Source organism: Myotis lucifugus, unplaced genomic scaffold (assembly GCF_000147115.1).
Source record: "Myotis lucifugus unplaced genomic scaffold, Myoluc2.0 scaffold_701, whole genome shotgun sequence".
In the NCBI taxonomy this organism is placed as follows: Eukaryota; Metazoa; Chordata; class Mammalia; order Chiroptera; family Vespertilionidae; genus Myotis; species Myotis lucifugus.
The window spans coordinates 121,197-148,839 of record NW_005871749.1 but is presented as its reverse complement, the minus strand read 5'-3'; the positions used below and the strand labels follow the sequence as shown (position 1 = coordinate 148,839).

The 27,643-nt window shown below is 42.7% G+C and overlaps 1 protein-coding gene across 1 annotated transcript in view; it reads right to left on the bottom strand.

Moving 5' to 3' along the window:
* FRMD3 (FERM domain containing 3) overlaps positions 1 to 27,643 on the bottom strand; it is a 108,259-nt gene that overhangs the window by 65,704 nt on the left and 14,912 nt on the right. Inside the window, exons 3-5 of the mRNA XM_006105588.3 lie at positions 13,493 to 13,571; positions 8,757 to 8,854; positions 2,636 to 2,759 (exon numbers count right to left, since the gene is read on the bottom strand). Of these exons, the coding sequence (XP_006105650.1) occupies positions 2,636 to 2,759; positions 8,757 to 8,854; positions 13,493 to 13,571 (301 nt within the window). The remainder of the gene's footprint in view (positions 1 to 2,635; positions 2,760 to 8,756; positions 8,855 to 13,492; positions 13,572 to 27,643) is intronic.

Sequence of the window (27,643 nt, the reverse complement as noted above, 5' to 3'; positions counted from 1 at the left end):
TCACACATTACCCATTTGCTGTGTGGGAGGGTCATGGGTGCTGTGACACCTTGGAGAATAAGATGGTGACACCTCGATGCAGGCTCGTAATGCTCTCTTCCATTTGCAACTCCTTCCTGACACTGTCAGATTGGCAGAGCAACCCAATTCCCACATGAGATCCACATTTTTACAACCTACAAAGGGCTTGCTGAACCCCCAGAGTGACCTGAGTCTCCACAGCAGGGTTCCAACCGATTGTAGAAAGCACCCCCCCTTCCCTGGCACCATCAGCTTATTCTAGTCTTATCTCCACATCCAAACCTAAAATCACTCTGCTGCACCGATGCTGCAGGAAATGCAGGGTTACTTGGTTATTAGCAAAATGCATAGGCAAACACCCTCTGCAGTTCTCCTTGCAATGCCACATGGTTTCTAGTTATTTCATCCCTCGGACACACAACTTTCACTTCTTTACAAAGGTTCACATGTGGATGTTACAAATGTGTAGTGACACAGAACGGCAGTTTTGATCAAGTGGTGGCATTTACTTCTGAGATCTAGTAAACCATGGTTGATTGGTGACCCCCTCTGCTCCCTAGGTGCACGATGACCATTTTCAGGGTTATCAACAAATTCAGATGCTGGCACAAGGGCCAATCTGCAGCTTCCTGGTTACAAAAAACAATCCAGCACCTTGATTCAGTCATTCACTCATGAAATCCAGTGGGTCACTAAGTCTTTCTGCAATGACTCTTGAGACACCCTTCAATGTTCTCTACTCCTGTTCTTTTTCAGGTCCATGACATCTCTTGCCTGGACAGCAGGAATGACTAACTGGTCCTCCTGCCCACAGTCTCACCCTCTGATGCCAGTGCCGTGGTGATCACTGTGGAAAACCAGCATGGCTGCCAAACCACTAGTTAAACCACCTGGTGGCTTTCCGCCTGCTCAGCACATGTGTGTTAGTTTCAGATAACAGCAAGGCTCAAGTCCTGACTGCCGCTAACAAGGCAAGTCCTTTAGACACTCCACGGTATGCTCTCTTCACCTTGGACTGGGAACAGCAAGAGCACCTACCTCATAGAGTTTGAGTAGGGTAATACAAATAAGACTCTTAGCACAGGGTTTGGTCACCCAGTAAGTGCTCAATAAAAGTTTGTAATTACCATATGTTCCAAGCACTGAAGGCCTTGCAAATTCTGATTACAACAGACCTTTCAATTCCATCTCCTACCAATCCACACACTGTGTGAGTCCTTTATCCAAAGGGTCTTACCCTATGCTCACCAGACACTGCTGGCCCACATACTCGTCAACTGGAGATTGGAACTTTATTTTTACCTTGAGCACGCTTATCCTCAAAATGTCAAAAGTAGTCAGAGGGTCATATGTTTTCAGCAAAGCTTTGCATTAGTAAACAATACTTTAAATTACCAATAGAGAAGATATGTTGCTTTCTTCAATTGGCACGATTTTTTTATATCTAATCATCTTTATCTCTAAGAACAAAGGTCATGTTTTCTGAGGGGAAATATGCTGCCACCTTAATGCCCACATATATGCTCTTCTCAGACTCACCAGAAGGGGGAGTGCCAGCATAAAGTAGGGAGCTCCAGCACTCCCTCACAGGGGACAATAGTTTGTTCCAGAATTCATAAACCAGTGACACTAGAGGGTTTTTTTTAATAATTACCAGAGATCCAGAAGATAGAAGCCTCTCAACTCTTGCAGCTCTTCATCAATACTTGTCATAGCACAGCCCAAGCTTGCTATGATTATCATAACAAATATTTCTGTGACTTGCATGAACCTGAATTCCAGTTACAGACTAGAAAAACTGAGTTACCTGAATTCAAAATTGCCGATGATTCCTACACTTGCTACATTTCATCCCTGGTAGCCTATGCTAAGCGGAAGCATCACACAAAGCTTAATGAGCACAGACTCTGGAGCCAGGCAGCCTAGGTTCAAATCCCACCTCTGCCACTTGCTAGCTGTGTGATCTTGAGTCAGATATTTAATCTCTTTGTAAAACTCCCTCGTCTATAAAATGGGAATAACCATGGCGCCTATCTCCTAGGTTGTTGTGAAGATTAAATGAGTTGATACGTGCAACTATTTAGAAGAGTGTCGGACACAGAGGATACCATCTGTGATTTTGCTACTCCTGCCATTACTACCCTGCTGAGCACTTGTCCCGGAGCATCGCAGACAAGGAAAAGAGGAGAGGGCACTGAATCTGTCGCCCTGAGAGCAGTTCAGCAAAGGAAACCCTCTCAAGGGATTCTACTCTACATGGAGTCAAAGCTTCCAGCAATGGCCACAGGAAGGGGAGAGGTAGTGCAAACCGCAAAACAAATTACTGATTTACCCTACATTTCATTTTCAGAAACGCAGGGTGGCTAAAACCCGTAAGAAAATATATGGCTCTAATAACTGCTGATGGTTCATAAACAGCCACCCAGGGGACCCCACACTATTGCGATTGTTATTAATAGAGGAGCTTGACAGAGCCCAGAAATACTGCTCTGACACCTGAAACAGTCTGCCCATACATTACAGACATTCTCACTTCACAACACGGCTTCCACATTCCCCACGATAAGAATGCTTTCGCACCTCTACCATGTTTACAAACGTCTACCCCAATTACCTGAGTTCACTTTTATGGATTTCTGCCATTTTTCTTTCCAGCTTCTGTGACTGCTTAGGGAAAATCTCAAACTCACTGATGTAATTCTCAGGATGCTCATCAGGATCGTAATCACCGAGCTCAGCTGTAAGCAGTAAAATGTAGAGAGAGAAAAAGATTAAAAACAACCACAGGGTGCACATGGGATGGCTCCTGCACCCACAAGAAGAGCTTGGAATAAGCTCACCCAGTGAAATGTACTTGTATCCATAGACAGACCACAGCCTACGTGTCTGGAAGCTTATATTCTAGTTCAGATCTAGCTGTGTGAGCTTGGGCACTCGCCAACCTCTCTGAGTCTCATTTCTTTATCTACAATAAATGGATTTGAGTCATTGTTTCTCAATGGGGCACGATGAGGGTTAAATAATTCTTTATTAGACCTCCCAAGGCATAGTAGGACATTTAGCATCCCTACCCTTCAGGTACTAAGTGCTAGTGGCACAGGCAGTCGTTGTGATGGCCAAAAATGCTTCCCCCAATATTTCCAAATGCCCCCGGGGTAGGAGGTGGTATGCCACCTCTCACTGAAAACCACTGAACAGTCCCTCATGGTTCCTCTCAGAGCCAACTTTCCCTGAGTCCAGGAGTCCCCTGGCTGGAGCTGCCTGCTCTGATACGTGTGTAGGTGTGGCTCATTCAATGAAAAGTCACAAGATGAAGGAACCCAAGAGGATTGCACGTAAAAATAAATGGATTGCTCTTAAAGAGTGTGTCTCAAAGTATGGATGAGCATACCAGATTAAGGCTGTTGCTGGATCCTAACGGAGGGCACCTGCAGAGGGTCTTTAAGTATAAAAAGAAATGCCTGCATCTCCCTGAGCGCCCTGAGGGTCTAGAAGAGGATGGACCTAGATGTGCATGGACTATAGCCTGGAGCAGCAAAGGTGATGCTCTGGCAGGGAATATATTCTACTGATTCCATGAGTTTGATAAGGAAAATGAGCAAGGAAGGGCAAGTGTCTCAGGCAAAAATTGCCCCAAAAGTAGATCAAAGATGGTGGGGAAATTGTATTAGAAAACTTGATCACCTACATGACTTTGAAATAGATTTTTAAAAATCAAGATGCCTTGAGCACGTCTGCAAAATCACATACAACTCTGTATTTTGCATCCTGTCCCTTCATTGTTGAATCATCTAATGACTGTAGGACAAAACTGGGAGGAAAGCTAAGCTCTTTAGAGCTTCTTAATAAGATTCAAATTACAGAGTTCTTAAAACAACCTAAAATGTCTACCACATGAGGAAGAACTTTTAAAATAAGACCCAAAATACCATCAACCATTGGTGGGAAATTAATTAATTTGATTGTATCAACATTTTTAGTATTTCTACTCATTAAATGACATCATAGTCAGAATAATAGATGACAAGTTGAAAGAATATATTTGCAAAATCGAACGCTAACAAGGGCTAATATCTAGAATAAAGAAGAAATCCCTACAAATTAATGAGAAAATGGGCAGGAAGACCAACAGGAAGTTGGCTAAAGGATATAAACAGCCAGTTCACAATAGGGGAAACCCAAAGGGTGAGTATATGAAGACATGCTCAAACTCATCCATTATCAGAGCCATGCAAACCAAAACAGCTAGGTATCATTTTAGACCTGTATGATTAACAAAAATTTTAGGAAGTCGGGCAATTTTATATGCTGGCAGAGATATGAGGAAATGCAAATACTTGTACACTTCTGAAAGATTCTTGATACATGTAGCTCTTTTAGAGACCATCTGGGAGTATTTAGTCAAATTTATTGCCCAGCAATCCCACTTCAGGGCATATATTCTAGAAAAACTCTGGGTGCAAAAAAAGAATACAATGGCAACTTGAGTGTTCACTGTCAGTGGGAACAATAAGTAAAATAAGGATGATACACCCTTCTGGATACCTGTAGCTTTTAAAAAGCAACAAAATAGATGTATACCCACAACATAAATAGTCTCCCCAAACAGTGTTCTGAGCATAAAAAGGAATAAAATGAGTTCTACAGTCTCATTTAATTTATAAAACTTTAAAGTGCATATATACTAAATAATACTAATCATTTTATAAGGTTGTATGCGAAGTCAAAGATATGTATGAACCTGGTTGCTGTCGCTGGGAATGGAAATGGAAAATAATGAAAAAGGTTAATCAGTCAATCAAACATAAGAGGCCCAAAGGGATCAATGATAAGAATGGGTCATAAACTAATGATTAACTAACATAGGTTCAAAAGAAACACACTCACACATACAGACTCCGGTGAGCTCGCTATAGGCCTAAAATTTAGGAACTGGTATAACCCAATGCATCCATTTTCCACAGGGAATGGGCCACTGATATAAAACTGGGTCTGCAGTGCAAATGCCAGCTTGCATTGTGGTTGTTTCGGGAGTGCATTGTTTGTGGGGGGTCCTTCTCTCTCCAGGAAAACTTGTGAGAAACAATGTACTCAACACTGCAAACAAGTAGCCTGGAAAATGTGTGAAAACTAAGAGAAGAAATGCCATGGAACCTGCACAAGGTGCTGACCAGGTAAACGCCAACGCCTCCCTCACCACAGCCCCTGCTTTCCTGTCCCTGACAGCTTGTCTTTAACTCTGACTTCACCTAAAGCAAAAGGCAGTTTATAAGCGATTAAGAGTTTCTAACTATTCAAATTTTGCTTCCCATACCAAGAGGAGTTGGGTAAGCAGCCTATGGTTCTCTCTTCTACACAGACCTTGAGAGTCAAGTTGTGACAAATGACATACAACACACTGGATGGCTGAAACAGGTCCTAGCTCATTTGAAGGGAATTAATGGTCTGAAAAAAACAGAGTTGGAGCAAACAGATGAGCGTGATCAAGTGATGGCAAATAGACAGGGCAAGCCCGACAATGGCGCTTCCCTGGTGTGGAGAGGACTCGTGGCAAAAGAACTTGAGATGCAGGATGTTACAGCATCAGGGCCAACTTCTTCAGGAGCCTTCCCTGTCTGCCCTTGCTGGACCAGGGCCCAGCTGAGGTCATAGCAGGGAGATGTGTGTCTTTCTATTTAGCCATTAACACATATCACAACTGTCTGTTTACGTGTCTGTCTCCTCCCACCTCACCCCCGGGGACTTTGTGTTACACTGCCTGCCACCTAGCAGCTGTTCTATAAATGTTCAGAGAACACAAAAACAAATAAGTGAATGAGGTAGGGAACCAACCACTCTTTCCCAAGAAGAAGAAGAAAGCTGATATTGGTACAATTAGTCAAGTGCCCTGCTTTACGTAACATAGTGGAGAACTTACTGTGAGCCCAACACAGGGGTCCTGCAGTGAAAAATCCACCCAGAGACCCTTGTGTAAAGGGGATGCATAATAAACCCCAAAACAACTTAACAGGGTCACTTCAGATCTAAGTGCTTAAAAGACAGCAAAATGGGTATGAGAAAGGATGATGTAATGATGGGCAGGAGGGAGGCTACTTCAGTAGTCCAGGAAGACTTCTCAGAGGAAGCGACATCTGAACTGAGGTCTGAATTTCTAGTAGGAGCCACAGACCCACAGGGTTGAACACACCAGGCAGAGGAGATAAGAACAAGAATCCTGCCCTGTTGCTATTCCATAGAAGGAGCAGGAAAGATATTTTTACTGAGAAAGAATGGAAATAGGTCCCTAGGGTCCTGTGTGTTTGCTTTGTAATTTGTCTTTAACATGAAAGAAAATGTATGGCATGTACTGAATATGCCCATTGTGTTCAGTACGTACAAGTGGCAAAACTCGGGGAGGCTGCCTGGTTTTTATACACTCAGAATATACAGAAGCTAAAAGCATGCTCCTTCAAAGAGTGTTGGCAAGTAAAATAAACCAATCAGAGAAAGACAAATACCATGTGATCTTACTAACATGTGGAATCTAATGAACAAAATAAACAGAAGGACAATATAGAACCAGAGGCATGGATACATGGAACAGACTGAGAAATGTCAGAGGGGAGGGGTTGTGGGGCAGACTGTTTAAAGAAGGTGAAGGGATTAGCTAAAGAACATATATGCATAGCCCATGGACACAGACAATAGTGTGGGGAGGGCCCAGGGAGGGATTGGGGAAGATGGGCAAAGGGGTGGGAGGTGAAATGGGGACATCTGCAATAGTGTCAACAATAAAAAATTTAAATTAATAAAAAAGAGCATTGGCAAATGAGAAGCCAATGAAAAGTCACATGGCCTCACCTTCTAATCCTTTACTTTCCCTATCGCTCTCCATAAGCATAAGCAGTTCCTACAAAGCAGATCTTTATCTGCATTTGTAACAATCTCTAGAGCTGCTGAAGAATGGCTCCAGCACCACAGAACTTTATGGATCTGCTTTTACTGGACTCGCTATAAATGGCCCATGGACACCACTGCATTTTTTTTAGCTGAAAAATCCTTTGGAGGTCAGCAGTCCATTTGCAACTCTACTCTCTCCACAGCATCTGTGTGTGGTCAGTGAGAATACGTCGAGACAACAAAAAGGGCCCCCATCATCTGGACGGAGCCTTTGTGACTTTATCTCAAACATAAAAAGGATGGAGAATCTCCCATTACAGACCATATTGAGTTTGCCCTTGGAGAATTGACCACTATTCACTCATGCCTAGCCGCGTTCTGAAATCCTCACATGTGGGTTTGCTGCTTGGATTAGTATCGATCCACGTCTCCCTTAAAGAACACAGTGCTCCCTGACTAGGAACTTGCCGTCCTCACAGGGAAGGGGGAGAACTATGGGTTTCCACCTCCTTAGCTCGGATGTAAGAGAGAAGGCTTTTGGAAGCACGTGTCCCGCCTCTGGGCAGACGCAAGGACCTTTCCCATCACAGTATCACTGTCGTTCTGACTTTTTTTTTTTTTAAACATTCATATATATATATATATATATATATATATATATATATATATATAATTGATTTTTTACAGAGAGGAAGGGAGAGAGATAGAAAGTTAGAAACATCGATGAGAGAGAAACATCGACCAGCTGCCTCCTGCACATCTCCTACTGGGGATGTGCCCACAACCCAGGTACATGCCCTTGACCGGAATCGAACCTGGGACCTTTCAGTCCGCAGGCCGACACTCTATCCACTGAGCCAAACCGGTTTCGGCCTGACTTTAAATGTGACTATCCCCAAGGGTGTCAACACCTCTGCCAAAATCTGCTGAGCATCACTAGTTTGCTCCCCAGGGAAGGGGAGCATCAGCACAGATGCATCCTTTAGAATTCCCAGAGGGCACACACCTCACAAGATCATTTCCCAGCACAGAGCACCCCTCAGGGACAGCTCTGCCTATCACAACCTCGGGAGAAGGATGGGTCTCTCTCTCCAACGGTGTATGGAGCTTGGAATTGTGATCAGCAGATGACTGTCAGGATCCACGTATTGTCCCAGTCCCTTTATAAGGGTGACATGCTCACTCGGTCCCTGTCTCTCTCCCCCTCCCTCCCTTCCCTTCTCCGATAAACATGTCATTAGCATTCATGCTACAAATGGCTGGATCACCTGAGTCCTTCTGAACATCCCCTGCCACCAGCTGCCTCCCGACTGGCCCAGGGGAACAGAACACCTGAGTCATACAACAGACTGTGGGCCTGGACTCCCCTCACCACCCTACGTGGCTGGAGAAGCTGAAGAATTAGATACAGTATGCGTGTACCCATATGAATGAATGAATACATACATACATATATGTATATATGTTCTGACATTTCACTCCAATGTTTGAATTTACATCTATCTTCCTGGACACAGTTTCTCCTCAGTGTACCCATTGAGCCCTACAGCAGGTGGTCAGCACTTGGCACTCTGAGCATAAAACACCCACAATCCTTCAGGGCTTCTCATAAAGTCCCACATTCTGAGCTCTGCCATGGGCCTTGAGGACCCTTTGTTTTTGCAGAGGCCCCTGTGACCACCACAGCCCAGCCTTCCACCAGACCCTGCTGGCTTGAGAGGAAAGATAACCAGGGGCTCTGGTGCCGAATACCCAGCCCTGCCTGGCCTCAAACCATGGACACCAGCAGGACAGGCACGGGGGGCGGGGGGGGGGACCTCTGAGCAGCTGAATCTCTATAGTCCAGTTCAACTTACCTTGAATGATGCATGCACCCAGGTAGGCAGCATCTGAGAAGGAGCAGAGTAGGCGACCGTGGAAAATATCTCTCTTAATTTGCAGGTACAAAAGGTACCTGCAATACAAAGGAAAGAGTCCCCCTAAGTGTCAGTGATTGCTCATGTTCTATCCACCTGTATCAGCAGCGCCCTCCGCAGCTCCAGGAATGGCTGAGACATGCCCAGCCCTTGGGGGGCCAGCGCAGAAAACGGAGGGGCCCTCAGAATCCACAGAACAGCCCAGTGTCTGTGGCAGCTTCCAAAGCTGGGGGGCTGGCCCTCTTCCAAGAGACATGAGAAGGACCAAGGAAAGCCAGAGGGCCAGCAGCCACTGTTCCTGGCAGGAGGTCCCACAGGATGACACCCACCGGTACATGCTTCCCACGTTCTGTGTGAAAGTCAGGAAATGGATGAACTCAGTATAGGGGAACCAGTCTCCAGCACACAGACTCAACAGCAATCAATCTCAAGATGACTTTGTTATGAGGCCAGAAAGCAAATTAATTCATAACTGGAGCTGTCACCTATTTAGTGTCCTCTCCCCTCTGCAGGGACAGCAAACTCAGATGCCTGCAGAGCCAGGCAAACCTGATAAGGAGTGAAAGGAGCTGGCATAAGGGTGCCAGGGAAGCAGAATGGAGAGCGCTGGCCCCATGAAGGGGTCAGCCGCCACACAGTTCCTACTGCATAGAAAACAAGCCAAATGCATCCAGCTTTTCAGGAAATCAGGAGATGGATTTAGAAATTGTGAACCAAAGGGGCTCCTTTGGCAAGCATGACAACTCAGTAACTGAAAGTGACCACACAAGATGTTCCAATCATAAGAAATTCCTAACTGAACGGGTTATGGGGGGAGATCACATTCCAAGGCCTATGTGGTAGATTAAGGTCTACCTTGATCCATTGTTTTTGTGCATCTAGAATAACATACTTAAAATGTCAGAGTGATCTCTTCTCCAGAACTCCAGAGGTAAACACTGGTGAGGGGTGAAACAAGGCCAACATTCCTCATTATTCTCTTTACCCACATACCTCTGTAAATTATGTAGGCTAAAGGTGAACTGTCCTGCACCCACCATGTAAAGGAAGCGTGTATCCCTCCGTTTTACTTTTTATCCATCCTAGAGATTTCCCTGCTTTGCTTCCTTCTGCCTCCTCCATCTGCAACCGTTGGATTTCATGCAAACCTTTCCTATGTCTTCTCCTTTGATTCTAGTGTATAAAATAAACTGCTATTCCCCGGGGGCATTATCTCATTCCCTTGAGGAGACATTGCGTCTGGGACTAGCCCTCAAAACCATGGCTCATCATACACTCTTTAGACCTTCCTTTAGGTTTAGAATTTCTTTCATTGACAAAGTAAGACCCTTTGAATTTTAAACGTTGCAACAAATTCTGTTTTTAAAATTACTGGGGCACCAAACAGAAAAAAAATACACTTGCGTCCAATTCATCCAGGGGAGAGGGACACACCAGCATTATTCAGAGTAGCTAAAAAGTGGGAAAACCCAATGCCCATCAACTGATGAAAAGGTAAACGACATGAGAATGCAATGGGATATGATTCAACCACATAAGGAATGAAGTACTTATTCATGCACAACAGGGATGAACCTTGGAAATATGACACTAAGTGCAAAGAAGCCAGTCACAGAATATACTACATATTATGATTCTATTTATATGAAATGTCTTGAATAGGCAAATCTTTAGAGACAGACAGTGGATTAGTGGCTGCCAGGGAATGACTGCTGGGCTATGGGGTTTCCTACTGGGGTGATAAAAATACTCTGGAATTAGATTGTGGTGATGGTGGCACAAGGTTGTGATCATATCAAACCCATTTAAGTGTACACTGTAATATTTGCCAAAAGAAATTAATACTTTTGAAAATCCAAATTGCCTTAGAATAGTGATTCTCAAATGTTGACATGCTGCAGGGCTATGAAAATAGAGATTGCTGGGTCCCAGTTCCCAGGTGATCGCTGCTGGTGTGAAACCTCACATGCTACATTTCACCCCTGGTAGCAAAGTACTAGAAATTGATCAAATCTTTCCTCTTTTAAAAAAGAAGGTGAACTACCAGGGCACCTGCCATAAGTTTCTTTTCTACCTGCTAAACGTATGCATTGAACAGAAAGCATTCCTTGCCACTTTGTGTGATAAGTTTAGCGTAAAAAAGAGTTTCCAATAACTATTTCTTGATGAATGAGAGGTCTGGGTTCTAATCCTGTAAATTAGAAATCCAGTTGGACAAAAGCTTCCCGAGAAAGGAAAAATCAGCTTTCACAACATCGGAGCCTGGGTGCTGGCTCCTATCTGTCATCTCCAGAGATAATCATGGATTACTGTGGATTCGACATAATCCACTGAGCCTTCAAAATGGCTTCAGGCTCAGGTGCTCATTGTTTAAATACAATAACCACTAAAATAATAATGATGATGCCTCTTCCTTTGGCATCACATCTGCAGAATGAAAGGACTATGCACCCAAAGGATCTGGGCCTCCATTATTGTGCCACCATTAATGACATTGCTTCTCTCCCTGGCCTGAATTTAAACATGGTTCTGACTAAAATATTAAAACCAATATACTTTGATGATATCTAATCGTATACAGCATTTACAAAAAGGGGGGGGATCGTAAGATGACAGCATAAATGGAGAGTTAGAGAATGAAAAATGATTTCAAAAGTCTTTGTGTGAGTATTTGTGTGGTCTTCCTCTCTTAAATCTGCCCTTTTCCCCAATGTTTCTTTACCCCTAAGCACGGTCATAACTGTGATCTTAACTTCTATATTAAATTCATCTTAAATTTTAGATTAATCTTACAATAAAATAATTTCTCAAACAAGAAAAACTAAACTCTTTCAAGGTAGGGTTTAAACCATAAGCGCCTGGGCATTGCACAGTTTTTAGATTCATTTTGAATACTAAGGACCATAATGACTAAGAAAAGCTCATCTCCACTGTTCAAGGACTGAGCATCATCTTAATTTCCTTCAGAGACATAAAAATGTTCACAATTTTCCATTACTCAGACTTTAGCTGTTCAAGCAAATGCCTGTGAATGCTAGCAAATTTAATTGAGAGGGATTTAACTCAAGTTATTAGCTAAAACTTTATTCTCTTTTACTTTCAAATGGGACTTTTCTCAACCACAAAAGATCTATTGTTAATTTCTATTATGACACTATCAATTTTTGTCCTCCACACAAGATTATAGAGAACATAAATGACAAAAGTGAGCCATTTGGGCCCCTGGTGGTTCTTCCTGATTATACTGTTAGCACCACCCTGAGAGCCCAGAGAGCAGGACAAGCCTGCCCCGCTCTCTCTCTCTCTCTCTCTCTCTCTCTCTCTCTGGAAGCTCAGAAGCTCCTGTTCCCTGGGCTATAGAAAGAGTGGGAACTGAAGAACTTATCAAATAAATGAATAAATTTTTGAGCCATGAGCAGGCAAAATATGGCGTGAGTCCATTTACATGAAATGTCTAGAACAGGTAAATCCATAGAGACAGCAAGTAGATTAGTGGTTCCCAGGGGCTGGAAGAGAGGAGACTGAGTACTGGCTGCTAGTAGGTGCAGTGTTTCCTTTGGGGTGGTGAGAAAATGTTCTGGAACTCTCCAGTGGTGATGGTTGCCTAACATTGTGAATGTGCTTAATGCCAATGAATTGTACACTTTGAAATGGTGAAATTCATTTATGTTATATGAATTTTACCTCAATTTAAAAAGACACACACACAGCAGGTCAGATTGCAAAATCCGAACCACCACTTATAATGTCCATTACCTATGTATTTCTCCTCTCTACACCTGTCCCTCCCCCCGCCCCCAAGCACAACCCTCCCTGAATGACTGTGTACTAGTTCATAATAGAGAAGAACCCATCTGCGCCCTCAGTGCCACTATGGTCAAGCTCTACCAGACATTCGCGGATAATGAGAAAGCTAAATAGCCAAGAACCCAGCACATCCCCTGCAAATGAGGATCAGCAAAGGGCACTTGTTTCTCTGTTGCATTCGTACCTGCGGAGGTTATTTTGAGAGATAATTATGCAGAGTGATTTCTGCGGTCACCAAATCAGAGCCTCATCAAGAACTTAACACAGAATGGCTCTTCCCCCTCCACTGAATAGGCCCCTCTGGGACCTGATCAGCTGTACTGGGCCAGGCTGTTCACGGAAGCAAAACCCCCAGAATGTGGCCTCAGCACTGGGGAGGCCTGAGAATCGGAATATTCAGAGAGTTGGGCTGAGAAGAGTCTACCAGGAGAGGGAAGCCGGCCCGACCGTCGGTCATTTAGTGAGCGGAATGCAGGATGACAAACAGTCCGTTCTATCAAGTGGTCTCTTCCCTCCCAGAAAAGCTGAGATCCAGAAGATAGGCCCTCGGGGCTTCACTCACTATGAATTTGCCCATATCCTAAAGACCGTCATCTTCTATCTATTTTTAGCACCCTACTGTCAGATGTTTGCAGGGAGTACCTCCTCCTTATAACCGCTGCTTTTCTGTGCACTTAATTACACTCCCCATGACAAGTGTTTGAAAAATCCTGAGACAATTAAGTGCAAGAGAAACATTCCAAGCCAGGATGCCGAGCTGAGCGCCCACATTGTTGGCACCTCCAGCCTGGAAGACTCGAAGGACCTGGATGGTTGTGGGAGGCCTGTGGGGGAAGGGTTATGTTAAACATAAAACAAATGAAAAATACCTTGTGAGCTCTTCTTTAATCTTCAGGGGTTCATGTGGGTAGAATTTCACTCTAAAGCACATGGTGTATGGTGGATGAGCTGAAACATCATAAAAAAAAAAAGGCATGAGAAAAGCAGCAAAACACCATGGACTCAAACATTCATAGAAAGTCAGCCGTGAGGCCTTGCAGCCCAGCCTGGGGATGGGGTAGGGGAGAGGGTGATTTTCTGGATGAAGCAGGTATCGTACCCAAGAAAACAAGGCCATAGTGACAACCAAACTCAAAACTCCACAGGATGCCCAAACCGAATGCAGGGGTGGTCATAAATGTGATCGTAACTTCTCCCGTAGCACTCTAGTCCCTAGCACATCTTTCCGCTTCACAGCGCCCCTCCCCTCCTTCATTCTCTCTGGGTCAAAGCTTCAGAGAACATTTCTGACTCTCCCCAGCCCCTTGTGAGAAATTGCCCATAAGCACTACTCAGGTTTTTGGCCAAGCCTGTGAGGTAGAAAGATGTCACTGCACATGACCAGTTTCCCCAAAGCGATGGTACCTTTGAACTAAAACTGAGATTTTTAAAATGGAATCAGCCATGCACAGATCCTTCTTTGTATATTTTTCATAATAGTTTAGTGTTATCTATGAGGCAGTCGCTTGTATGAAAATACTTTTTTAACTTCCTGATTTGTCTGAATCAAGGTAAGTACTAAGCAGACTGAAATTCTGGTTGATATCCATGATTCTGGAATGTTCTAATTGCATTAAATACCCAGAACTCAATGACCAGCGAAGGGGATTCTATGGAATTTCTGATACTTTTAATTATAAGACCACCGTTGACTGGCAATGTTAACCTAATAATTACACGCAAGTACAGTAAGATGCATGTGATGGTTAGTATTTCTATTTCTGCAGATCTGACATTCCCACTCATGTCTCGCTTTTGTCTCAGAGTGGCTACTTGGCATCAGCTCTGAGTCTACATCAATGAAACAGCATCCATTCTCCCCCAAATCCTCTCTCATTATAAGCAGGAGTTAAATCACCAGCCAACTCTACAACATCTGGGGCTCTTCTGTATGCAGGCAAATTCTTTATGTAGAAAGGACTATTAGCATCAAATATGAATGTATAATGAGGATAGTTTAAAAGGGAAAATAAATCTTAAAAATAATTAGAAAGAAAGCATCTGCCAGACAGGAATACAGCAGTATCTTTCTGGCTATCTCAGCAGAGAGAAACGAATTAAAAATATACACACACATTGCCCTGGCCAGTATTGCTAAATGGTTAGAGCACTGGCCTGCACACCGAAGGGTCACAGGTTCAATTCCCAGTCAAGGGCATGTACCTGGGTTGCGGGTTCAATACCTGGCCCTGGTTGGGGCATGTGCAAGAGACAACCCATTGATGTGTCTCTCTCACATCTATGGATTTTTTTCTCTCTCTCACCCCTCCCTCCCTTCCACTCTTTCTAAAAATCAGTGGGAAAAATATACTCAGGTGAGGTTTAATAAAATACACACACACACATGCACACACACTTATGTTAGAGCTCTCCATTCAATGTTCTCCTTCCCCACTGGGAACTAGCAAACTTCTGAGTTGGGTGCTCCTAACCCAACCCTGTGTTCCCTAGATTTAAGAAAGGAAACATTTTCTGGAACATGAGGAGAAAATGAGCACCTCCTATACGGCAACAAAACAAAAAGAAAATACAACTGATTCTTAAATCATTCATCTTTCATGATATCTAGAAATTCTGTTTTGACTTAAAATATTTTATCTTTACACATTTCCAAGATTTCTTTTAAATTGTTTAAACAATCACTCTAAAGCAGTGGTTCTCAACCTGTGGGTCGCGATCCCTTTGGCAGTCGAACAACCCTTTCACAGGGGTCACCTAAGACCACCCTGCATATCAGATATTTACATTACGATTCATAACAGTAGCAACATTACAGTTATGAAGTAGCAACGAAAATAATTTTATGGTTGGGTCACAACATAAGGAACTGTATTTAAAGGGCCAGAAGGTTGAGAACCACTGCTCTAAAGAATTAAAACTAATGATCATTTTATTATAAAATCCATGGATTGTCCTTAATAGAAAGATCAAGAGTTTTTATAAGAACAACAGAGCAAAAAATGGAAATAACTAAGAAAGTTTTCTCCTTCCTTCCTTTCATTAAAGTCCTCTAAACTAATCCATGATTAAGCCCAACCAATGAAGATGATGGATGGATGGATGGATGGATGGATGGATGGTGATGGATAGATAAGCCAACCCCTTTCACTTTCCGTCACTCAGGTCCCCACCCACCTCAAACTCTCCACCACTGTTAATAACTTCATCTACATTCTCCCACCCCTTTTACACCTTCACCCAAATATATGCGAACATGATTACATATGTGAGAGTATTTTTTATAATTTAGTCTCACAAAACAAGATCATACTACAGATGTTTCTCTTGCTTTTCTCACTTAATTCTATCTTCTCCCCACCCCTCCAGGTTGGTAGATATAGATCTATAATAACTGCATAATCACACTATGGAGAGACCACAATTTATTCCACTACTTCCACTCTTCTCATTTATCATCATTCAGGTTATTTCCATATTTTTGCAATTCAAATGATATATACACATGTATATATTTATAAAAAGATATATGTATATTTTTTATATTTTTACATATTTAAAATGTTACATCCTATATAATAAAAGGCTAATATGCAAATCAACCAAACAACAGAATGACCAGTTGCATATGACACACACAGACCACCAGGGAGCAGACGCTTAATGCAGGAGCTGCACCCTGGTGGTCAGTGCACTCCCACAGGGGGAGCATAGCTCAGCCAAAAGCCGAGCTCCAGTGGAAGTGGCGGGAGCAGCAGGCAGACATCCCAGAGGGGTCCTGAACTGCGAGAGGGCACAGGCTGGGCTGAGGGACCCCCCTCACCCCAGTGCACGAATGTCATGCACCGGGCCTCTAGTATCTTTATAAAAGAACATATGCACAGGGGTATATGTATTTATATAATTGTGCACATATCATTAAATACTTGTATTTTTATTTCTATAACACAACTTCCCAAAATTTGAACTGTTGAGTCAGCAGATATGGGAAAATATCTTAGAGAAAGCAGAAAAATGAAAGCGAACTTAAGGTAAATTGGGGAAAGTAGGACCATAGAAGATGGTACCATACTAGAGCCATCATTCTTTTCTCCTACCTAATCAGCATATCTGTTTATCGTGCCCTGGGCTGGCTTTCATAGTTATCTGAGTTCATTAGATACAAATCAGGACTCACACTCATTCCAAGGGATCAGCTGTGAGGCTCACAGGCAGCACCCCAGGCAACCATCTTTGAGAACCCCTGATGGCAGTAAGTCCTTCCACCCAGTCATCCTCGTTCCAGGACCTAAAGCTCCACATGGTCTAATGCTTCTACACACAGAGCCCTTCCATCATTTGAAGAGAGTGCTATGGTCCTTCCGAGTCTTCTCTAAAATAAACAGCCCCCGTTCTTTTAACTGTTCCTCAAGTGAAGCAGTTTTGAATGACCTGGGTTTATTCCTGTCTACTCTGTGTTTCCTGGAGCATGGGGTCCCAGGGGTTGCCACATCTGCTCAGGTGAGGGGACATCACCAGTATCACTTTGAACATAATTGTTGCTTCCCCCAAGCAGCCTCATCTCAATATTAATTCACTCTGAGTTTACAATAGACAAACATTCTTAAATCTTTTCATATATGCTGTTGCTAAGTCATACATAAAAAGTCACTAAGTTCCTGACCTCTCCCTCCATTCTCTAGGACAGTGTTGGCAAACCTATGACACGCGTATCAGAGGTGACACGCGAACTCATTTTTTTGGTTGATTTTTCTTTGTTAAATAGCATTTAAATATATAAAATAAATATCAAAAATATAAGTCTTTGTTTTACTATGGTTGCAAATATCAAAAAATTTCTATATGTGACACGGCACCAGAGTTAAGTTAGGGTTTTTCAAAATGCTGACACGCCGAGCTCAAAAGGTTCGCCATCACTGCTCTAGGATGTGATGGTAGCAGATAGTAATACAAGGTACTAGTGATACACTCACAGGCACAGGCCACACTATTTAAATGTGAGCTTTTGTTTTGTGGGGAGCAACACTCCTATCTGAAGACAAGAAGGAAATGGGGGGTGGGAAATGGGAGGGAGGAGATGGAGAAGACCAAATTCAATTCAACAACTCCACAGCTGAAAAACATTTTACTCAGCTATGTAAGTACCAAAAATTAGAATACCACCGAGTAGCAAAGAAGGAAAAAATCCACTTAAAAATGCCAGGAGCACATAATTGCACAGAAAATGGCAGGGGATCTTTCTAACAGCCCTCCCTTACCTGCCAGCCAGGGCTGAGGAGGCCAAGTGTCTCCATAGGGCAGCTCAGGGGCCCTGTTCTGCATCAGCAGATCCTGGGGTATAATCATTTGGGTAGTTTGTTGCCAGTGAGAACACAGGGAGAAGAACAGGCATTTGTAAAGCAGAGACAGGCTTTCTCATCTGCACTTTGAGACCTTGCCCAGAAATGGGGGTTGGGATGCCAAAGGATTAGGTGAACAGGCTCCCAGGCAAAAATGAAAAAAATAAAAAACTTTCTATTATTAACCAACAAACATCCTCAAGTCTTTGTAGAAACAAATAGGACATTTTTTGCAAATAAAATATTACTTAGCAGCTTTTATTAAAATGTGGAGGTCTTCCCCCAATCACTGTAAATAACTATAGACAAAAACCAATTTCAGGAATAGACATATAAAATCACAATCTCTCTCATATACATTCTGGCCAACAGCTATGACAAATGTCCCCAAACTCCTTTAAACAGTAGTTGAAACATAGAGCCTGGGGCTCTGGCAGATGTTAGGCAATTCCTATACCTGGAATATCTCTCTCTCTCTCTCTCGGGCCTCCCTCATCTGGAACTCTATTAAAAAAAAAAAGTGACCCATTTGTTAGGCTTTCAGACTCTGCAGAAACACTGCAAAGGGTCTGGTGTTGCAGAAAAGGACCACGAACACCCTGCAAAGAAGCTAACTTTCCAAAGGACCCCAAGTAGGCATCAGGGCTCCTGGCTTTTTACCAACAACTGACACCTTTTGATTCCTCACTGAATGAACGGTGTCCCTCCCATGCTTTTCGGGGACTTCAGCATGAGAAACAAGGAACACACCACCATGTCTTCACTGATGAAACTGCTCAGGCATACAAACTCTTTCTGCACATGTGCAAAAGGACACTTGGACAACAAAAGGACAGACACTCCTCACTCATTCAATGACCTGTAACTCTTGGGATGTGTTCAAATGAACCAGACACAGCGAACTGCTCTCATAAGGACCGCTCTCCTACTTGGAAATGATTGTCATCGTTCAGCGACAACTGCTACTATCATCGGCATCAACAGCAGTAATAATCCCCCATCACTCTTTTACTGAATGAAAACCAACAGCCTCCAAGATGCTGCTGGCACTGTGTTGTCTCTACTTTCAAAGCAGAAATGGTTTTTTAAAAATTGTATTTAATTCATCCACCTCCTGTTATGGTTCTGTCTTATGCTTTAGTCACACACACAGCTCACCACGCGCCCACACGTGCGGGCGCTGAGTGAAGTCACCCTCTAAGAACTCCCGGGGTGCGGGGGGAGGCACTGGCATGCTGAGCAGCTGCCTCACTGATTCTTATTCTCTGAGTGCTGTGCCTGCCTCTGCTGTTCAGGAAAAGCTCTAACAGGGACTCTGGTGTCCAACACGCCTAATCTCAAGTTCACCATTTGAACAAATTGCTGTGGCCAAACAGAAATTCTCTGCTTCCATTTCCTCATCCGTAAAATGAGGATCCTGATGGAACCAAGGACCCAGAGTAGGGACCAGCAAAGTGTCTCTGTAAGGGGCCTTAAGGACACTATGTTAAGTGAAATAAGTCAGAGAGAGACAAATACAGTATGAACTCACATAGCTCGCTTAAATCTCACTCAAAACAAATAAACAAGCTCATAGATACAGAGAACAGATTGGTGGTTGCCAGAGGAAGGAGTGGAATAGGCAAAATGGGCAAAGGGGGCCGAAAGGTAAAAACTTCCAGTTATAAAATAAATAAGTCATGGGAATGTAATGTAATGCAAGCACAGTGGCTACAGTTAACAATACTGTATTGCACATTTGAAAGTTGCTAAGAGAATAGATCTTAAAAGTTTTCATCACAAGAAAAATGTTGTGTAACTATGTATGGTATGGATGTTAACTAGACTTATTGTAAAGATCATCTAATATATGCAAATATCAATTCACCATGTTGTACACATAAAACTAATATGTTATATGTGAATTATATCTCAAAAAAATTTTTTAAAGAAAATTAACAGGTGCAAGATGCTACATTAAGGTGTTTGCTTTAAAATAAGGAGGTAGAAGTAGGACTAGAGAATGTGATTTGATTCCAGTGGATTTTCTCTCCACAAAGATGTAAATAATTTATAACAAAAGAATGATTTGACCAAGAAAGAAACAGCTAGAAGATGCAAGGACTGTCCCCTAGAGCAAGCATGTCAAACTCAACAGTCCGTGGGCCACATGACTCATTTATTTGGCCTGTGTTAGCCTTTGAGCTTGTTAGTCTTTAGTAAACTATAACTATATATAACATGTGAGACCCTTGATTTCCTCTAACCCACTCTCTTCCCCAGGAGTAACCACAGTTACTACACATTTTAGCAGCCCTTCTTAGGCACTCTTAGATTCATGCTTGCCCTAGAGATTTCAGAGGGAGTATGGCTCTGCTGACACTTTGACTTCAAACCTTTAGCCTCCAGAACTGTGAGAGAACACATTTCTATTCTTTCAGCCCTCCACCTCCCTGGCAGCCTTAGGAAACGAATATACTCAGCAAGGGGAATAATTGGAAGAACAGATTTGAGAGTCAGGCATCCCAACTGGCCTCAGGAACATGGGACCTGTGGCTTTTCTCCTGGTCCTTACACCAGAGCAAAACCTATGCTCCTGGTACTCTCTGTGCGACAGAAGACATGTTCTCATGGACAAAATCACTCAGCTCCACCGCTAAGAAATGCCACGTAAACATGAAGCTCCACAAATATTACCATCAGAGACAGAAATTACAGGCTTCGGGGAAGAGCCATCATAACTTGAAGGAGGGAACACTACAGACATCAACCAGCAATGTGACTCAACATTGCTCTTATGGCCAAGGGGAGCCACGCATCATGCAGAGGGTGGAGGTCCTAGCCACCCTGATTTGCACACCGAAGCCATTTCCAAGCACCCCTATGCCTTCAGGGTGCTTGGTAACTAGAGCAGGAAGGTCTTAAGCTCCCTGCTGGGCTAGTCAGGCAGAGAGGATTAAGCAGAGAGCCTCTGTGGATGAGTAAGCGGCTTTCTCTCATCTAGGTCTCTGTGTTTACAGCACCTGCTTGATGCATAATGCACTCCGATTCCTTTTTTTCCTTTCCTCTTTCTTTCTTCCTTGATTTTTGCATAAAACCTTCTCTCCTTTTGTTTTCTCTTTTTTATTACCAAGTAATATATGAAAATATTATCATTGTAAAATACCTGAGTAAACTATAACTATGTATAACATGTGAGACCCTTGCTTTCCTCTAACCCACTCTCTTCCCCAGGAGTAACCACAGTTACTACACATTTTAGCAGCCCTTCTTCTAGGCTAGTGATTCCCAAAGTGGGCGCTACCGCCCCCCGGTGGGCGCTGCTTTCAAACTTCAATGTTTCTAATTTACACCTTTCTTTACTATATTTTACGAAAAAGGTAGAAACATTAATACATATATCTATCTGTTTAATTGCTATTAAAATTTTTTAAAAAATTAATTTCCAGGGGGCGCTGAGTAATATTTTTTCTGGAAAGGGGGCGGTAGGCCAAATAAGTTTGGGAACCACTGTTCTAGGCACTCTTAGATTCATATAAAGTTTATTCTATATAATAAAAGGCTAATATGCAAATACAGCAAACGGAGGAACAACCAGAACTGAACAACCAGTCGCTATGACGTGCGCGGAACATGCGGCGTCGGCTGCGGCAGATGTGGAGCAGTGAGCGCAGTGCAGACCAAGGCGGGGTGTCGGTCGCTGTCATCAGGGCAAGCCTCTGGTGGTTACTGAAAATTCTTTGCTCCCGTGTGCCGCAGTCCTGCCTGGCTCTCGCACCTGCTACCAGTGCCAGCCCCACTCGCACCCGCTTCTGGCACTGGCCCCAATCGCACCACGCCGTCAGCGGGTGCGAGCAGGGCTGGCACCATCAGCACATGGGAGTGGCAGCAGTGGGACCGGGGGCCATGGCAGGAGGGGCCAGGTGGGGGCATGGAGGATGGGCCGAGACCCACCCCTGTGCCCACCACAGCCTCGCGACCCACAGTTCCTTTCAAAGTGCACAAATTCATGCACTGAACCCCTAGTCTATAATAATAAAAGCATAATATGCTAATTAGACCGACTTCCTTCTGGACGAAGCCGGGGCTGCAGCCACGGGATCGAGGAAGCCGCCATGGCTGTGAGGGGAGGATCCAGGAAGCCACCCTGGCTGCAAAGGCTTACTCTTGCACAAATTTTGTGCATCAGGCCTCTAGTTTTCATATAAATGGAGGATCCCACATGTGGTGTTTTTACTTGTTTTTAACTCTATGGTATATTTAATAAATCCTTCAGTGCCATAAATAAACATCTGCCTCGTTCCTTTTGATGACCACATGTATTCCACATAATTTATTTAGCTTTGCCAAAATTGCAGGGCTTTTTATTGCTTCCAGTTCTCAATGTTATGAGCAATGTTGCAATGGACATCCTTGCAAAATATATACCTGTGCTGGAATAAATTTTTCTTTAGACAGATTCATAGATATTGCCTTGTTGGATCAAGAGATAGAGGCCTTTTTAATCTTGAAGGATACAGCCAAATTTCCCTCTCAAATGGCTTTACCCATTCTCATCAAATGGATATTATCAGTGTTTACAACTTTCTCAGTATGATAAACAAACATCTTGTTTTCATGTGCACATTCCTTGTTACTAATGATACTGAGCATCTGTTTAAAAATAAATGGCTAACAAACACATAATCCTCCTATGTGTATTTTCTCATTTCTCTATTGAGTTGTTTATCTTTGGATTCATAGCATCACACTTAATATATGCTGCATATTGCTACCTGTTATATATTTAATAAATGCTCTTCCAATTATTTTGCTTGTATTTTAACTTGTTTATAATTCATTTTATAGTCATTAATTCAACAAATATCTACTGAAAATCTACTCTGTGCAGTGAACAAACCAAATATTCTGATATAAAAGTTTTAAGTTTTACACAGATTTGTTAGCATTTTGCTTTGTTGCTTCTGGATTTTAGTTTTTCCTTGGGAAGTCATGCACTACTCCACAATTATGAAAAGTACTCCTAAATTTTTACCTAAAATTTCTATGGGTTGTTAAATATATTGGGCTTTTGAATTCATCTGGAATTAATCTTATGTATGGTATGAGGTATGTCCTTAGCTTTTTCCTCCAGTGGAAAAAATGTCCAAAGTCATGCCTTGAATAATCTACCTTCCTGTCTCTGATATGAATTACAATCTTTGTTATAACCCATATTCTCAAATAATGACTGAATTTGGAATTCTTTTTGTTGTTCCATTGATTTTTTTTCCTATTTCTGGGTCTATCTTAATTACTGTGTATGTCTATCGCTAGGCCTCTTTTAATTATATAACTCATAGGCCTTCATTTGCTATCTAATAGAACCAGAATCCTATCATTCTTTTTTTTTTTTTACTTTTTTATTGATTTCAGAGAGGAGGGGAGAAAGAGAAACAGAAACATCAATGATGAGAGAGAATCATTGATCAGCTGCCTCATGAATGCCCCCTCCTGGGAATTGAACCTGCAACACAAGCACATGCCCTGACTGAGAATCTAACCTTGGCTTCCTGGTTCATAGGTCAACACTCAACCACTGAACCACACCGGCCAGCCCTATCATTCTTTACATAAAAGGTGGAGCAAAAGTATGCCCACAGTTGTTCATATGAAAAATACAATAATTAATAAATAATAATATAAGAATATACTGTTTTGTGTACTCACAACTTAAACCTACTTTTGCTCTATCCTGTATTTATTGTGGCTGGTCTTTGAACATTTTCTTTTGCCAGTGAGCCTTAGAATCAGTTTATTACATGCCATAAAGAACCTCACTAAAATTTTGATTTGAAATTTATTCAATGTATGTGTTAATTTGTGAAAAATTGACTAATCATATTAACCAGAAACATGAGAAGTCTCCATTTATCAATATCTTTTTTATCTACGTTACCATAACTCCACAGTAAAATCTTATAGTTTTATTTGTATAGATCTTGAACATTTCTTGTTACGTTTATTTACAATAAATTTGTTTTTACTTGTTATTGCTGTTGTAAATAATAGCACTTCTTCCCATTATAGTTGATAAACAAGTTACTGCCTAAGAAAGCTATTGCTTTAGAATATTAACCTAGTATCCAAGGACAAAAGCCACTATTAGTTGTGGGTAAGGGTTGGGGAAGGAAGGCAAGCGGAGAGCTTCGAGAGATCCAGAGAAGACGACACCAAGTTACAGACGCTATGAGGAGCTCTGAGAAAGAATCCAGCCTCACTCAGCACTCTAGATGGCTGAACAGAGCCAGGAGTTCGGGGGAGCAAGACAAAGAAGTCTCAGAATCCTTTAGGGAAAGTGCTATGTCTGCAACTTTGGAAAATACTGAAGAACTGACAGCAGGGTGTGTTTAAGCAGAGTGGGAATCCTAGCTAGAGCACACAAGTCTCCCTGAGGCCGACACAGGGCACGAAAGAGGCTGAGCAGGTTCTGCCTGTCCCAGTGGTGAACACAGAAGTGCGGACAGTCAACCAGTGAGGAGACCTGGAGTGGGGACCACAAGAGGGCATCACCTGCAGACTTGCAGGACAGACCATGGCAGGAGCCACAGGCCTCAACAGCACAGGCCAGTGCGCACTCAAAGGCCAGCGAGACTAGTTACATCCAGAAAGGATGAGTGGGGAGAGAGGCCCACAACCAAAGACCAAACCACAGGAGCTGCACCAGGGGAGGACTCAGAGGACTGCGCCCTCACTGCCAGGATGGTACGTAAGCTTCCCTGCCTCCTGATGCCACTCTGGGGGTGGGGAAGGAGGAAGAGCTCACCATAAAAATAAGTTGGATTATATCTATTTTCAACAATATTTGGGGGAAACAAGCACTCCCATATAACATTAGTGGGAGTAAATTATTGTAAGCTGTTTGGATGGATATTGATCAGTAAGGAAATGTAAAATGTCTATACCTTTCAATCCAACAACTCCACTTCTAGGAGTTTCTAGTACAGATGTTCCAGATGCAAGGGTGTACATTCAAGCATGTTTATTACTGCACAGTTTATAACAGCAAAAGACTAGAAACAACTTTGATGTCCATTAATAAATAAGTTACATACATGCAAACAATTAACTATCAGAAAACCATTTTTTTAAAATATTTTATTGATTTTTTACACAGAGGAAGGGAGAGGGATAGAGAGCTAGAAACATCGATGAGTGAGTTTCTAGTACAGATGTTCCAGATGCAAGGGTATACATTCAAGCATGTTTATTACTGCACAGTTTATAACAGCAATCGAACCCGGGACCCTTGAGTCCGCAGGCCGACGCTCTATCCACCGAGCCAAACCAGATAGGGCCAGAAAACCATTTTTTAAATGAAGCCAATCATCTATCTGATATTCAAAAATCTGTAAAAATATTAAGAAAACACCTGGCCGGTGTTGCTTAGTGGTTGAGTGTCAACCTATGAACCAGGAGGTCACAATTCAATTCTGTCAGGGCACATGCCCAAGTTGCAGGCTCAACCCATAATAGGAGGCGTGCAGGGGAAGCCAATCAATGATTCTCATCAATGATGAGAATCTTTCCCTCTTCCGTCCTCTCTGAAATAAAAAATATATTATTTAAGCCCTAGCCGGTTTGGCTCAGTGGATAGAACGTCGGCCAATGGACTGAAGGGTCCCGGGTTCAATTCTGGTCAAGGGCACATGCTCAAGTTGCCGGCTCAATCCCCAATGGGGAGCGTGCAGGATGTAGCCGATCAATGATTCTCTCTCATCATTGATGTTTCTATCTCTCTCTTCCTCTCCCTTCCTCTCTGATATCAATAAAAATATTTTTTTAAAGAAAACAAGGTGAAGAATAATAGAGAGTTTATCTTGTTTTTGTTGATAAAGGCCTTTCACATGTTGGGGGAGCTTATATAACAAAAAAATTCCTAGAGGGATATATAAAATACTGGTAACAACAGTTATTTATTGGGGCGATGTAATGGGGAGGAGAAAGAAAATATGGTTTTCACTTTAAACTTTTCTGAACTGTTGGAAAAAAACCACGAGTATGATATTATTAAAAGTGGTTTTTTAAAACACTAGTAAGAAATAAGAGTAATGCCTCTGCAAAGTGTGTGCTAACCAGGACGGCTGAACCTCTGCCAGCCTGTGGGAACACCCACGGAGGGATCTTCATCAGGTCAGGGCAAAGGACCTGAAAGTCAGGCATCACGCTAGTGAGGGAGAGGAACGGGAGAAACCGCTCTTCCCAGGAACTGTGCCCTCGCTGCCCACTCAGAGTATAAAGGCATGCCCACACCCAAGCTGGAAGCTGTCTGGGTTCTGCAACAAGATCCTTTTGATAAATTCATGAATGAGTCTCAGGAGTTGGACCCAGTTTCTCTGAGTTAACATTTTATAAGCCCTAATTGTTTTCTAATTTACATTAAAGTTCATGTTCCAGGACATATGGATAAGAGCACAGAAATTCTTGATATAACAGACAACAACAACCACAACAAAACCAGGTTTGTAATCTTGAGAAAATGACACAAAGTTTCTTCACTCATGTCCTTAATACAACAGAGGACTGGGTGATGAGTGAGAAGACCTTTGCCGGTTCCTAGAAGCAGTGAGCCACTGCGTCAGGCTTACATGCTGAACTTTACACAACTCTTTTTCCAGAACCAGATGCCACTCATCATTAGATTGGCACTGGTCAGTAGTCATACGTTCATCTTTATACCACTTTTGTAAAACACTATGAGTTTTCAGTTGTTTGTTCAGATTTTCTAATGGCAGAGACAAAGCTCTTTAGCAGCAAATTCTTCACAAGTTTTAAATATTTTCTTCTATTAACTGTGGAAATGCATCTTTAGAGACAGATTTATACTTCAAAATTGTGTGCAGCCTAAGGAACATATTTCATGACATTTAAGAACAACCAAAGTCAAAGAACCACTTACTATAAGAACGTTTTCCTGGGAAACTGTCTAAATATTTTAAACTATGTAAACAAAAATATCAAAACTTGTAGTTAAGGGTAAAAGCTAGGCATTGGTTATTTTTTTCTCAGATATGTTTGTTCATTCTCATTATCCTGCGAGTCATTCTCTACAGAGTTTCCTGGTACCTCTGTCCTGCTACTTCTTATCAGATGCTTGTCCCAATTCTCTTCCAGCCTCACCCCACAGCCTGACCTCTCTGGACCTCCCACATTCATGCTGTCCATTTTCATCTCACACATCTTTCCTGCCATCTCCCGGCAGCGCCCATTGCTCACAACAGCCATGGTTGTTAGCTGTCTGGCTGTCTTTCCTGCACTGGCCAGATAGTTTGCTCTTCAGAGATAGGAGATAGGAGAGGGGAGGGGGGACAAATGGAAGGGAGAGAGAAAAAGAGAACTAGGAATAAATATGTTGGTTGCCAGAGTGCCATCCACGTTCCGTCTCTTCCTTCTCCCACTCAAAACCCTGCCCAGAAAAATTTCTTCATATTTGGAAAAAGAAAAGAATCCCCTGAGTGACATAATATGTGATCTCCAATGAGAAGCTGATTGATTGCCTACGTTTCAGGGCCGTGGGAAAGTTGGCACGGAGGGTAAATGGATTTCAGGGCCGGCAATGAATCTGTGAGGTGCATTTCAGAAGCTCTCCTCCAAACCATAAATAAAAGCAGGTGACTGCAGCCTGGCAGGGGGGGCCAGACAAAACTCCATGCCCACCCAGGACCA